The sequence below is a fragment of the Muntiacus reevesi genome, chromosome 19 (genome assembly GCF_963930625.1).
Source record: "Muntiacus reevesi chromosome 19, mMunRee1.1, whole genome shotgun sequence".
In the NCBI taxonomy this organism is placed as follows: Eukaryota; Metazoa; Chordata; class Mammalia; order Artiodactyla; family Cervidae; genus Muntiacus; species Muntiacus reevesi.
Genome location: NC_089267.1, coordinates 56631502 through 56646121, shown reverse-complemented (window position 1 = coordinate 56646121; position 14620 = coordinate 56631502). Strand labels below are relative to the sequence as shown.

The 14620-nt window shown below is 47.7% G+C and overlaps 1 protein-coding gene across 7 annotated transcripts in view; it reads left to right on the top strand.

Moving 5' to 3' along the window:
• The window catches only part of ANKRD6 (ankyrin repeat domain 6), a 178844-nt gene that overhangs the window by 128426 nt on the left and 35798 nt on the right, over positions 1–14620 (top strand). For 6 of the 7 annotated variants that reach the window (XM_065911668.1, XM_065911665.1, XM_065911671.1 and 3 more), the window contains exon 3: positions 13905–14003. The exons of the other annotated variant lie outside the window; for it this stretch is intronic. In XM_065911668.1, the coding sequence (XP_065767740.1) occupies positions 13905–14003 (99 nt within the window). The remainder of the gene's footprint in view (positions 1–13904; positions 14004–14620) is intronic. 7 annotated transcript variants of the gene reach the window in all.

Below are 14620 nucleotides of genomic sequence, written 5' to 3'. Positions count from 1 at the left end.
CCCTGTCCACGGGGATGCAAATTATGTGAATCGTCTGTTCTTGGAAATTACTCTGCAGCGACTGGCCTCGTCCTGAGGTCCTCTTGACCAGCGTGGTTGTGTCTGTGGGACGGCTTTCTCCAAGCGGCGCCAACGGGGCAAGGGCGTGCCTGCCCTTGTCATTTTCCAGCCGGAGCAGAACTGCTCTGCGTGGAGCTTGCGCTGGCGTCCACTCTGCCGGCGCCTGCAAGTGCCATGCCCGGGTGCGCCGGGCCCTCCCTCCCTCTCCTCCTGCCCTTTCTTCTGGGTTTATCCTGCCTCTGTCGCTTTCTGGCCAGGAGCTTTCGGCGGTGGCTCTGTTTGGCCTTAGAACCTCTCCCCTTTGGCTTGGGGTTTATAGAATTTTCTCTTTTCCACCTGCTCTGGGTTGTGTCTAATGACAGCCTCCGGGAGTCAGGGAGAAACGCGAGGGGTGGCTGGTGGGAGACCAGGGGTTGGAGTCCCCGAAGCTTCTCCCCTTCCTCAGCCTCCGCTCACAGCCGGCATCCAGGGCTCCCTCCCCAGGAGGCCTGAGACTGCCTCTCACGCCCAGGAGGCGGTGTGATCTCACCTCCCTAGCGAGGCGGAGCCTGCGCGGCCGATGCAGCCCAGTCCTTCTCTTGGACCCACACGCTCTGTGAAGGCCTTGTGGGTGTACACTTACGGGCCAGGGCAAACAGAAAATATGCTTTTTGTTCTACAATAGCTAGAAGCATCGCCCTGTGGGAGGAAAATCTCAGCTGGGAAAACTCAGGCCTTTGTAGTTTATTGTTAGAAATCAAGGAAACTTGACATGTGGTAGTAATTCTGAGCAACTGTTATAAAATGAACACATGTTCAGATTTTATTTAACTACTCCATTAGTGAGACAACCAGTAAGATGTTGCAACTGGTTCAAAAGAGAATGCAAAGAATTACCAATATGCAGGTCTCAGGAAAGCGGAAATAAATTTGCTTATTAGGTATAAAATTGGCAGGGATACACTGAATCTGCTAGACATAACTTATTGGCGTCACCCTCAGGATTCTAAGACTTACAAAGTTGTGAAATAGCTCAAAGATAAGGAAGATAACCAGGAGGAGACCTGGGATAGCACTGTGCCTGAGACAGGACATCTAGTCATCTCTCTTTTTTTCACTCATTTTATATTTTAATTTTGCTAAAAATATTTTCATTTCAAAAATTATAGCGAAATATGCATAACAGAAAATTTACTACTTTAACTATGTATAAGTGTTCAATTCAGTGGAATTAAACCCATTCACATTTTTGTGCAACCATCAGCCCCATCCATCTCCAAAATTCGCCTTCCCAGATGGAAGCTTAGGACCCATTAAACACGTCCTCTCCGTTACCCCCTTGCCCTGGTCTCTTGCAACCGCAGTTCCACACTCTTGTCTCTGTGATTTTGTCAATTGTTTAAAAATCTCCCAATTTTTCCTTACCAAGAGTAGAGGCAGTGAATGACATTCACCATCTCTGTGACCGTGGCCAAGTAATTAGTAGCTGCCTGGAACCTTGGTTTCTTGTCTGTGACATCAGCCTCACCCCTGCCTCGGGGATGTGTGGTGCAGATCGATCAAGGTGATCCATGCAGAGCGCTTGTACAGTGGAACAAGGATGTCGGACAAGCTCAGGGGATGGTAGTTGTTTTGACCGTAATTACTGTTTCTTCACTGGGGTCCCCAGGGGCAGAGGAGTTCTCATCGGTAGGTCAGCAGTTCCCAGGATTGACCGCACGTGTGATCAGCTGGAGAACTTTAAAAAATCCAGGTGCCTGGTTTCTGACTGAGTTGGTATGGGGCGTGGCTGGGTTTGTTCCAGAGCCCCCGGTGAACGAGCCGCTCACTGCTCCAGCCCTTCCTCCCCAGGCTCAGGAGGGGAGCCCCTCACGCGTGGTGGGGCAGCGCTCTGTACGGAGCTGTGGGCGGGTCAGTGGCAGGCGCCTGGGATCCACCGCGCTCTCTGTGAACCCCACAAAATAGTGGTATTCTCAATGCCGTAACAGGCTAGAAACAAGCTTACCTGCAGGAGGTACAGTGTGTAGGGAGGCAGGTGCGTGCTGTGAATGGTAGGGCTTGCCTGGGAGACACGCCTGGCACGTTACCGGGTCAGCACCAGGAAAGTCCGGGTGAGGGTGAGCTTCTGATGGTGCAGGTGTTACTTAGGCAGGCAGCCTGGGGACTCGTGTTTGTCGCAAAGGTACGGGGTGTCCCCCGGAGATGCTCTTCGCAGGAAGGAGAGGACACGGTGAGAACGGGTGTCGTGGGTCACACTGAAGTCCCTGCCTGGGCCTGAGAGGAGACAGCCGTAACTGAGAGGAGCAAGCCTCGAGACTCAGGGGTAGACATGCAGCACTGAGTCAGGCGTCCCAGGAGAGGCGGTGGAGGCTGCTTTGGGAGGGAGCTCAGGGTGGCCGCCGGTTCTCTCGGCTGCTCTCAGCCTCTGGGGACGTCCTGGGAGGGGCGCTGTTCTCTGGCTGTGTCTGCAGTGTGTTAGCTCCCGCAAAGCTCAGGCCACTTTCCCAGCTCTGGGCCGACTTGGTGGGTGCGGTGGCCCAGAGACCCACTCCACACCGGGGTGTTCATACGGCAGGTCGTCTGCATCCCGCAGCCCTGGGTCTGTCTGCACAAAAACGGAGGCTTCAAGCTGCACAGCCTAGATCAATGAGCTGGTAATGCTCCTAAAGCCGTGTGTTTGATAGATCCTCATCACCTGGAAGAGACTGCAGTGTCACGGCCCAGTCGGGTGTCAGCATTTGCAAATCCCCCCTGTGTCTTTTCTGAACAAAATGCGTTGCAGGATCACTGACCCACTGATTCCAGGCCAGGAATCAGCCCGTTGTATGACTTCCGAAGCGTCATCACCTAATCCACGCTCTGGGATTGTTGCAAAATGAGGAAGCCGGAGAGGAAAGGGGCTTTCGAAGCTGTTGAGTTGCCCACTTGCGCCTTTGCTCAGATGCCAGTGCAGACGGTCTGTTGGTGGATCCTCTATTAGTTGTCTTCTTTCTCTTTTCTTACTCTTTAAGCTGTAATGACTTCAGTTTCAGAAAATAGATGAAGCCAGTAACTTGTCTAGAGACTGAAAACTCCTTCTCAGCAGGCTTCTTGGTTTGTTTCCAATGAAAGTTGGCTGTTGCATGTTTAAGTTGTTATAAACCAAGGATATAAACCAAGATGGGTGAGGAGGAGGCAACTCTGCCTCGTCTTCTTTCAGCTGGCGTTTCCATCACATAGAGCAATGTATAAAGAATTGTGCACCATGAGCAAGTGAAATTTATTCCAAGTACGCAAGGCCGATTCTACATCAGTTAATGTGATTCTACCTGTCAGTAAGTGTCTTAGTCAGCTATAACGTGATACAATAGACTGAGTGGCTTAAACACCAACAATTTATTTTTCACAGTTCTTACAGGTGGAAATTCCAAGATAAAGGTGCTGGCAGGTTTGGTTACTGGTGAGGGTCCTCTTCCTGGCTTACTGACTTTTTTGCTGTGGGATATTATTCAGCATTTAAAAGGAATGAAATTCTGATTGATACATGTTATGACATGAATGAACCTTGAAAACGTTATGCTAAGTGAAGTAAGCGAAGTGAAAGGCAAAAGAGAAAAGGAAAGATACCCGTCTAAATGCAGAGTTGCAGAGAATATCAAGGAGACATAAGAAAGCCTTTTTAAGTGAACAATGCAAAGAAATAGAGGAAAATAATAGAACGGGAAAGACTAGAGATTTCCTCAAGAAAATTAGAGATACTAAGGGAGCATTTCATGAAAAGATGGGCACAATAAAGGACAGAAACAGTATAGACCTAACAGAAGCAGAAGATATTAAGAAGAGGTGGCAAGAATACACAGAAGAACTATACAAAAAAGATCTTAATGACCTAGATAACCACGATGGTGTGATCACTTACCTAGAGCCTGACATCATCGAGTGTGAAGTCAAGTGGACCTTAGGAAGCATCACTATAAACAAAGCTAGTGGAGGTGATGGAATTCCAGTTGAGCTATTTCAAATCCTAACAGATGATGCTATGAAAGTGCTGCACTCAATATACCAGCAAATTTGGAAAACTCAGCAGTGGCCACACGACTGGAAAAGGTCAGTTTTCATTCGAATCCCAAAGAAGGGCAGTGCCAAAAAATGCTCAAACTACCACACAATTGCACTCATTTCACATGCTAGCCAGGCTTCCCTTTTAGCTCAACTGGTAAAGAATCCACCTGTGATGCAGAAGATCCTGGTTTGATTCCTGGGTCGGGAAGATCCCGTGGAGAAGGGATAGGCTACCCACTCCAGTATTCTTGGGCTTTTGTGGTGGCTCAGACGGTAAAGAATCTGCCTGCAATGCAGGAGACCTGGGTTCGATCCCTTGGTTGGGAAGATCCCCTAGAGGAGGGCATGGCAACCCACTCCAGTATTCTTGCCTGGAGAATCCCCATGGACAGAGGGGCCTGGAAGGCTACAGTCCACGGGGTCACAAAGAGTCAGACATTACTTAGCAACCAAATACAGCACAGCGCATGCCAGCAAAAGTAACGCTCAAAATCCCACGAGCTAGTCTTCAACAGCACGTGAACCGAGAGCTTCCAGATGTACAATCTGAATTTAGAAAAGGCAGAGAAACTGGAAACCAAATGGCCAACATCCATTGGATCATAAAAAAAGCTAGAGAATTCACGAAAAAACATCTGTTTCTGCTTCATTGACTGTGCTAAAGCCTTTGGCTTTGTGAATCACAACGAACTGTGGAAAATTCTTCAAGAAATGGGAATACCAGACCACCTTACCTCCTCCTGAGAAAACTATATGCAGGTCAAGAAGCCACAGTTAGAACTGGACATGGGACAACAGACTGGTTCAAAATTGGGAAAGGAGTATGTCAAGGCTATAAATTGTCACCTGGCTTGCTTAACCTATATGCAGAGTACTTCATGGGACATGCTGGGCTGGATGAAGCACAAGCTGGAATCAAGATTGCTGGGAGAAGTATCAATAACCTCAGATATGCAGATGACACCACACTCGTGGCAGAAAGTGAAGAGGAACTAAAGAGCCTCTTGATGAAGGTGAAAGAGGAGAGTGAAAAAGCTGGCTTAAAACTCAACATTCAAAAAAACTAAGATCATGGTATCCAGTCCCATCACTTCATGGCGAATAGATGGGGAAACAATGGAAACAGTGACAGACTTTATTTTCTTGGGCTCCAAAATCACTGTGGATGGTGACTGCAGCCATGAAATTAAAAGACGCTTGCTCTTTGGAAGAAAAGCAATGAGAAATCTAGACAGTATATTAAAAAGCAGAGACATTGCTTTGCTGATAAAGGTCCATCTAGTCAAAGCTATTGTTTTTCCAGTAGTCATGTACGGATGTGATAGGTGAATAAAAAGGCTGAACAGTGAAGAATTAATGCCTTATAACTGTGGTGTTGGAGAAGACTCTTGAGAATCCCTTGGACAGCAAGGAGATCAAACCAGTCAATCCTAAGGGAAATCAACCCTGAATATTTACTGAAAGAACTGATGCTGAAGCTCCAATACTTTGGCCACCTGATGCAAAGAGCTGACTCATTGGAAAAGACCCTGATGCTGGGAAAGATTGAAGGCAGGAGGAGAAGGGGACGACAGAAGATGAAATGGTTGAATGGCGCCATCGACTCAATGGATGTAACTTGGAGTAAACTTCGGGAGATGGTGAAGGACAGGGAAGCCTGGTGTGGTGCAGTCCAAAGGGGTTGCAAAGAGGCAGACACAACTGAGCGACTGAAGAACAACAAAATGAAATAAGAGAGACACCAAAGGACAAACATTGTAAAACTCCACTTATATAAGGCACCTTGAATAGTTGATTCAGTGGAATTGAGAAGTAGGGTAGAGAGGGAATTCCCTGGTTGTCCAGTTGTTAGGACTTTCGGCTTTCAATGCCAAGGGCCCGAGTTTTGGGGGAACTAAAATCCCACCAATTGGCTGTCTGGCCCAAAAAAGAAAAGAGAAAAGTAGGATAGAGGTTAACAGGCTTCGGGAGAGGGGAGTTATTGTTTAATGCATACGGAGTTTCTGTTTGGGATAATTAAAAGTTACGGAATTGAATAATGGTGATGGTTGTACAACATTGTAAGTATACGTAATGCCGCTGAATTAAAAACTAAAAAACTGGTTTAAATGGTAAATTTTATTACATATATTTTACCATAATAATTTTTAGAAAATTCACTCAAGAAGCAGCAGAAAACATAAATAGTTGAATTACCATAGAAAAGATTAGAAATGTAATTAAACCTTTGACAAGTGCTAGGGTCAAATGGTTTCACAGCCTTGTTCTAGATTTTGACAACAGCAACAACAAAAACAGTTCCAATGTTATTTAAACTGTTGTAAAGCATAGCTCAAAATGGAAAGCTGGATTTTATGTTATGAAACCAGTGCAACCTTAATACCAAAACCAGGTAAATATGAACGAGAGTGAGAGAAATGATACAAGAACTGTGGAGCAATCTCAATTATGAATTAGAAGCAAAAATCCTTAATGGTCCTCCCTAGTAGAATACAGCGCGTATCAGAATGGCACAGGGTGACCAAGTGGAGATTGATCCAGGAATGCAAGGATGGTTCCGCAACAGATGAAAAGGAAAACAAACCCATGATTACATTAACAGTTGCCGAAAAGGCGTCGATTCCAATAAGAACCGGGAAATAAGAGAGGACAGTTCTCATCTCCCAGCCATAGATCTTCAGGCACTGGACTGACGTGCTTCCCTCTGTCCGTGTGCCAACCTCTGCAAATGTCGTCCAAGGAGTGGCCAGTGAGGCGCATGGAGGCCTTAACGAAACCTTCCAACTTAGGAAACTGATGTACGGTAGGGATCGATGGGATTCTAAGAGCCCGTTGAGTCGCCTGCATTGTTTGGTCCTCCTGCTGGTGGGCCTTTCTAGAGACGAGCCCAACCCAGCAGTTTGTGCATTGCCTCAAAAAGAATTCTCTTAGTAACTAAGCCATTTTATTTGAATAATTGATTCCTGATCATACACATTTTAAATCATCTCTCCCAATGATTTATGATTATTAGTCCATCCCCAAAGTAAGACTCAGAGAAGCGTTATGAAGCTTTTTGGCACAGGAGACTGACAGTTTTAAAAGGAACGACTGTAGCGACTTCCTCGGTGGCCCAGTGGCCTGGACTCCGCTTTCCCAGGGCAGGGGTCCCTGGCTTGACCCTGCATGCCGCAAGTAAAAATTCTGTGTGCTGCAACTGAGACCCAGTGCAACCAGATGAACAGTTATTCTAAAAACTAATGAAAAAATAAAAGGAAGGACTGTCCTTTCAGAGGACAGTATCCCTGCCTGTATGCGATTGCACCGTTGATCCCTGGGGCAGGAATCTTACCTCCGTCCCCTGCTACATTTACATTATGTTGGATCCTGAGTTTTGTCATCAAGGACTTTATTACCTTTCTGCCTCTTGTCACCTTCAGGCTGATTAAAATGTGACATGTCACTCGTCCACGTAGACAGGTAGATGAAACACATTTCCGAAATGGAAAGAAAGTTCTGAAGGCTTTTTAAACTATACGCTTTTTAATGTAAAGATTTATCCTCTCACTCTCTTTTTGTCCGTGGCACTTTTTCTTTGTCCATTTTCTCCCTGAATGTCTTTATAACTTTGTTTTTATTGAGTCACAAGCCTGAGAAGGACTTTGAAGTTTTGGACCCCAATCCACGTCACTCCAAACAGTTGGAGCTCTGGAAATACTGTTTATGATGAGGGGACCCTGGGGTCACCTAAGAAAGTTGGTGGGGATCTTCTATAAATTTAAAACCTCAGTGAAGGACTTCCCTGGTATTCCAGTGGTTAAGGCTATGTGCTTCCAATGAAGGGGCTCAGGTTCAATCCCTGGTCAGAGAACTAACATCCCACATGCTGTGCAGTGCAACCAGGGGTGGGGGGAGAACAGAAAAAAACCCAAACAGTTAAAAAACAATCCAATAAAAAGAAAATAACCTAAAAGGCTGGGCCAAATGGCCAGGACTCCAGCTTCTATTTGTTCTGCCACAAGTAACATTTTAGCTCTTGAAAATCACTGACTATCCACAAGCCTTACTACCTTCATCCAAATTAAACTCTCAGAGACTCTTTTCAATCTGAATATTATATTGTTTCTAAAATATGTGCCACTCTCACTTCACTAACGTTACCACTTTCTTGCTTCCCATCTCTCTCTTTCCTATTTTCTGTTCCTTCTTTAAAGCTGCATGTAATACAGATAGACTTTATTTGCCTCAAAAAAGACTGCATGACTCTGACCTATTATATTTCTCAGGATCTGAAGAAAGGAAGTGTTGCACTTTGACATTATTACACTGATTTAGGTTATACCTAAATGCTTCTTGTCAAACTGTTTCCTCCCATGTGGGTAACGTCTCTGCAACGGCCCTCCTTGTAACAATCCCCGGATAAGATGGTTCAGTTGTTTTATTTCTTTGAGCTCATGAGCCTCAATTGCTTTAGCCTCCCTTTGTCACGTGTGTCTGTTGTGACCTTGAGTAAAAGTGCATCATTCAACAAAGACGGTGTTTTGAGAATGGCTAAGGACTGATGCTGAAGCTGAAACTCCCATACTTTGGCCACCTCATGCGAAGAGCTGACTCATTGGAAAAGACCGTGATGCTGGGAGAAATTGGGGGCAGGAGAGAAGGGGACGACAGAGGATGAGATGGCTGGATGGCATCACTGACTCGATGGAGATGAGTTTGAGCAATGTTGTGTTAGTTAATGCTTTCCAGGTAGCTGCCAACGCAGGAGACATGAGACATGGGTTTGATCCCTGGGTGTGGAAGTTCCTCTGAAGAGGGCGTGGCAATCCACTCCAGTGTTCTTGCCTGGAGAACCCCATGGACAGAGGAACCATGGGGTTGAAAAACGTCAGACACGCCTGAAGCTACTCGGCACACGTGTTGTGTTGGCTTCCGCTGCACAGTGACGTGAAGCAGCCGCACGTGTACATGCAGCCCCTCCGTCCTGGACCTCCCTCCCACCCCGCCCCTCGAGGGCCTCACGGAGCTCCAGTCTGAGCCCCCTGTGCCTAGAGGCTTCCCACTCGCTGTAAAACAACTCTCCCACCTCCAGCTGGGAGCTGGGCTCTTCAAATGAGCAGCAGAGACTGTACGTTCAGAGCGCTCTTTACGATCACCTGGAGTATAATTTATGGGCCACCTGCTGCATCGGGAGTCACTCATGTTCCTCTGCAGCAGTTCTGCTGCAAATCGGGACCCACGGGGCTCAGCCAGCCAGAACAAAGCAGCAGCCGGGCGGAGTTTTTGATGGTGAGGCCACGTCTTCTGTGGTTGTTGCCTGGCAACATCGCTAGGCCCTTTGCTGTTCACTTCCCCCAGAGTGAGTGGCTAAGCCCCTGCCCTTCCCTGGTTGGATCAGGGAGACGTACTGCCTGCAGGGTCCTGCACCCCCCACCCCGCTGGTCTCGGCTGGCCCGCCCCGACCCCAGGGCAGGCTGGAGAACCTGCATAGCTGAAGCCTCCAAGGAGGGATTTATATCCTCCAGGTGCGCGTTTGTCACTTGGAACTTCGAAAACACCCACGCTGAAACCCCACCCTGGCTTGATGGAATCTGGGGGTAAATTCTGAGATTTTAAAAATATTTTCAGGTGAATCTATGGTGCAACAGGGTTGAAAACCCATCATTTATGTTGTAGCTTGAAAAATGTGGTCCTAATACTAGCAGCATCGCTTCTCCCGGGAGCTTCTTGTTTGTTGTTCAGTTACTGAGTTGTGTCCGACTCTTTGTGACTCCATGGACTGCTTCCCTGTCTTTCTCTATCACACAGAGTTTGCTCAAACTCATGCCCATTGATTTGGTGATGCCATCCAATCATCTTTTCCTCTGTTGACCACTTCTCCTCCTGCCCTCAATCTTTCCCAGCATCAGGGTCTTTTCCAGTGAGTCGGCTCTTTGTATCAGGTAGCCAAAGTATTGTAGCTTCAGCTTCAGCATCAGTCCTTCCAGTGAATACTCAGGGTTGATTTTCTTTTGGTGGCTCAGACGGTAAAGAATCAGCCTGCAATGTAGGAGACCCAGGTTCAATCGCTGGGTCAGGAAGATCCCCTGGAGAAGGGAATGGCAACCCATTCCAGTTATTTTTGCCTGGAGAATCCCATGGACAGAGGAGCCTGGCGGGCTACAGTCCTTGGGGTTGCAAAGAGATTGGACTGAGGGACTAACACTTTCTCTTCTTCACTTTCAGCCTCTTTATGGTCTGACTCTAACATCCATACCTGACTGCTGGAAAAACCACAGCTTTGACTGGATGGACCTTTGTCGGCCAAGTCATGTCTGCTTTTTAATATGCTATCTAGGCTGGCCATAGCTTTCCTTCCAAGGAGCAAGTGTCTGTTAATTTCATGGCTGCAATCACCATCCACAGTGATTTTGGAACCCAAGACAATAAAATCTGCCACTGTTTCCACTTTTCCCCATCTATTTGCCATGAAATAATGGGACCGGATGCCATAATCTTCGTTTTTTGAATGCTGTTTTAAACCAGCTTTTTCACTCTCCTCTTTCACCCTCATCAAGAGGCTCTTTAGTTATAGGAGCTTGTTAGAAATACAAACTGTCAGTCTCCACCCCAGACCTACAAAATCAGAAACCCTTTAACGGGGCCCAGATAGCTGTCTTTAACAAGCCTCTGCTGCCCTATGAAGTTTGATGACCACTGGTTTAAGGCGTAATATTAACGCACAAACAAGCTGGTTTCATGTGACCTGTGAATGTTAACTGCAAAAGCACCAATAGAGAAGATGCCGTGAAAAAGTAAGGATAAAACTGACAAATCATTGTGTGGGGTGGGAGAGTCGCAAATGATTTGCTTTTATTTTCCAGGTTTTTAGTGAAGTCATTATTTATTTTTATTTTATTTTTTCTTGACTGTGGCACGCAGGCGTTCTCTCGTGCTGAGCAGGGGCTCCTCTCTGGTCGCCATGCACAGGCTTCTCATTGAGGTGCCGTTCTGCCCACGGGGAGGTCACGGCCTGGTTGGAAGTTCAGTTAGAACAGGACTGGTGGTTTCCTGGGCGGAGCTGAGGTGCTGTGGGCGTGGAGAAGGCAGCTGGGGCCATTTCTTCTTGGAGAACAGGAGAAGGTGTTCCCAGTAAAGAAGGTCCTTCCCGAGAGACTGGATTTCAGAAATAACCGCGGGTGAGATCTAGCTGGTGGGAACTTCGACCCTCCAGCGAGGGCCCACGTGGTTACCTAGGGCTCCCGAGGTCCAGCTCCTTACCCGGGTCTCACCAAGGCAAAGGAGTGGGGGTGTGGAGGAGGGGGCCAGCAGTCGAGGGCCTTCAGGGGTGAGGGCTGAGACGGAGGGAAGGGCACCCGTGATGGGTGCTGGGTGCTGCCTGCCTCATCCCGTCTCAGTGCTTGGTGGAGCCTGTTCCGATTTCAGATGAGTAACCAGGCTTGGGAGAGTGTCCAGCACAGAGTCGATCAGGTGTTACTGGTCAGAGGTGGGATCTGAACCCCGCTCGTTGGGCCCCAGCGCCTCTGGCCTGCCCTTTCTTCGGGGAGGGCACGCTGCTGACCTGGGATGAGGACGGCGCCTCTAGTCCAGGCCATTCTGTTAACGCCTTGTAGTTGCTTGAGCACCCTCCAGACGTGAGCTGGTTTTAAAGCACACCCGGCTTCCTTCTCTGGCCTTCGGATTGTTCGTGTCCACTTGGACAAACCCTCTTGCCTCCTTGGGCCTCGGCGTCCAGGCAGTAACCCTGGTTGCTGATGAGGATGTCCCTCGGGGCTCCCCTGACCTGCCTCCCATGGACCCTCGGCCTGTGGCCTCCTTCCCAGCCTCTCTCAGGGCAGCCCCTCCGGCCACGGTCTGCGCTTCTCAGATGCTCCGAAACACTGTATTCTGCCATCTTGTCAGCCTTCCTCACCGCACACGTCTTTCTCCTTATAATCGTGATGGGCTTCCCTTTGTTCAGAATGCCCCAGAAACGTTGTGAAGGTCACTGATCGGATGTCCTGGACAGGGACACGTGCTAGGAGGAGCCTGGGGCCAGGCCAGCGAGGGGAACCAGGCTATTTGGCTTCAATCTGGTCGGCTGTGGACACTTGGTCGGATGGATCAAGGTTAACCATCCTGCACAGAACACCGTCGCCAGCCGAGGAAGGTCACGCCTCCACCTCATCTCCGATGCTGCCTTTTTATGAAGGCTTTTTATAGCCTGTTTCCTTGGGAGAAAGTTTTTTCTTAATTAAGAATTCTACTTTTAATGTGAGCTCTGACCTCTTTCTTTCCCGAATCATGCTAAAGCTTTGATTGCATTTCACAGGTTGGAATTAAAATCCTTTATTGTCTACCGTCTGTTTTCCCGCAAGGCTAGTTACCCATGGCAAACTGGCCCTTGATCGGGACACAAATGTGTTTATCCTGCTAGAATATCAGTAAAGGACTTCGGGAAGCTTTATCGAGATGCAAAAAAGGACTCAGGCCATATGAAACCCTTATTCCTCCAGGAGCATTTGTGTATAGGTGGGGTCTGTGGCTAAATCTGTTTGGAAACATTTCTTCACAGTGAACTTGAGGGAGAAAGCCAAGGGAGCAGAATGTCTCCTTCAGAAGCTAGAGAATTCTGAGCGTGGCAGGGTCAGTCTTTCGGATGGGGATTGACTTACTCTGAAGAGTGCTGCTCTGGGCGTGAGGCTGTGTCATAGCTCAGGAGCCCCTGGCAGGGGACAGTCATCCCTGTGACCCACCAGCAGGGCTGGGAAGCCCCCCACTCCGGTGCACGGGAGCTGTACACACACGCGTGCTCTGTCACCCCCTGGGAGCAGCCTGGAGCTCACCAGTGACAGAATGAGTGAACAATGTGACAGTATTTTTTAAAATAAAAAATAGAATGTCAGACCCCCAAAATTGCTAGATGACATTGTTTAATTTAACACCATTTATGTAAGGTTTGAAGACAAACAAAACAATTTTTATCTATTGTGCATGGTTACAAACACGTAGTAATGTATAATCACAGGCAAGGGAGTGATGGATTCCAAACTGGTTGGTTACGTAGGGGTTGAGGGAAAGTGAGATATGGCAGGGGTTCACAAGGAACAGTTGTGGTTTCTTTATTTTTTTCCTAAAGTGTTTGGTGGAAGTGAAGGTGCTAGTCGCTCAGCTGCATCCGACTCTTTGCCACCCCGTGGACTGCAGCCCACCAGGCTCCTCTGTCCATAGAATTTCCCCCGCAAGAATACAGACGTGGGTTGCCATTTCCTTTTCCAAGGGATCTTCCCATCCCAGGGATCGAGCCCGGGTCTGGTTTCTTTGGTTTTCTCTTAAAGTTAATGGTGGGTATGTGCATTTTCAAATGTTATTCATATTTTCGAATGGTTGAAGTACTTTGTAATTTAAAAATTTTAAAATTTGTGTTACCAAGGAGAGAATCTGTCCTAATGGTTTGTCCAGCAGTTTCAGTTTTGAGGAATTACTAGCCAGACATCTCTGGGGCTAAGCGGCTTGAGACTTCGCTGCTCCCCGTCTCTTACCCCATCAGATACACTGTGGCCACGCCACCATCCCTGACAGTCACACCAGTGGGGAAAGCAGAGAAGATGCGAACGCCCTCACCTTTCTACTTGCCTGGTGGATGAATAGGAGTGGAAATTATGCACTAAAGGAAATCTTCACATTTTGAGCATGTTTTGTTCATAGCTCACAATGCCAATAGCCAAGGTCACCCGAGACAAACTTGAACTCTGAGTAAATCTAAGCATCGCTTGCCAAACTGAAGGCGGGGGAGGAACACGGCTGTGCAGGCCTCGCTCTTGTGACGTCTCGTTCTGAAATCAGTGTTTGCTCTGCATTAACAGCATGGCCGGACGCCCCTGCATCTTGCTGCAAATAAGGGCCACCTCTCTGTGGTCCAGATCTTGCTGAAGGCTGGCTGTGACCTCGATGTCCAGGATGATGTGAGTAGAAGCCATCGTTCTGCTGGGGGATGGCTGTCAACCGGGCTTGTCTGCATAGAATCCCACAACGTGTACGTAGCTGTGAGGTGGGGGAGGGACAGCACTCTAGCTCCACCTTGGTGGGAAGAACTTCCTCTTGAAGCCCTGCTCTGGGACCCATTCTCAGTAGCAAGTGTGGTTTGGTTTTCCCATCATAGTTCCTATCGAGTGTTATTACTTCCTATCTAGTATTATTCAAGTGCAGGGCCTTGCAGGGTGTTTTGTCTGTTTCCTTGTCTCGGTATGAAGGAGCACACTACATACACACACGCATGCACGCACACACACAGGTTTGGGCACGTCTTCCTGGAAATGTGTCATTGATCAAATTTACCACTGGAGGAAAAGATGAAGCTTAAAAACTTAAATTTTTGTCTTTTCTTGCCTTGATTTCTCTTAATATCCATTTAGTTTAAAAGGACCTATTTAAAGAAAAAAACAGACCATTGATCTCGTGTAATCTGAGAAAAACGACGGCTCCAGAAAGATTCACTCTGGTGCTCTGCCATGATTGAGACTCACTCCCTGAGTTTCTTCAGTCAGATTATCTAGAAAGAGGTTTCGCTTGGCTCTTTTGG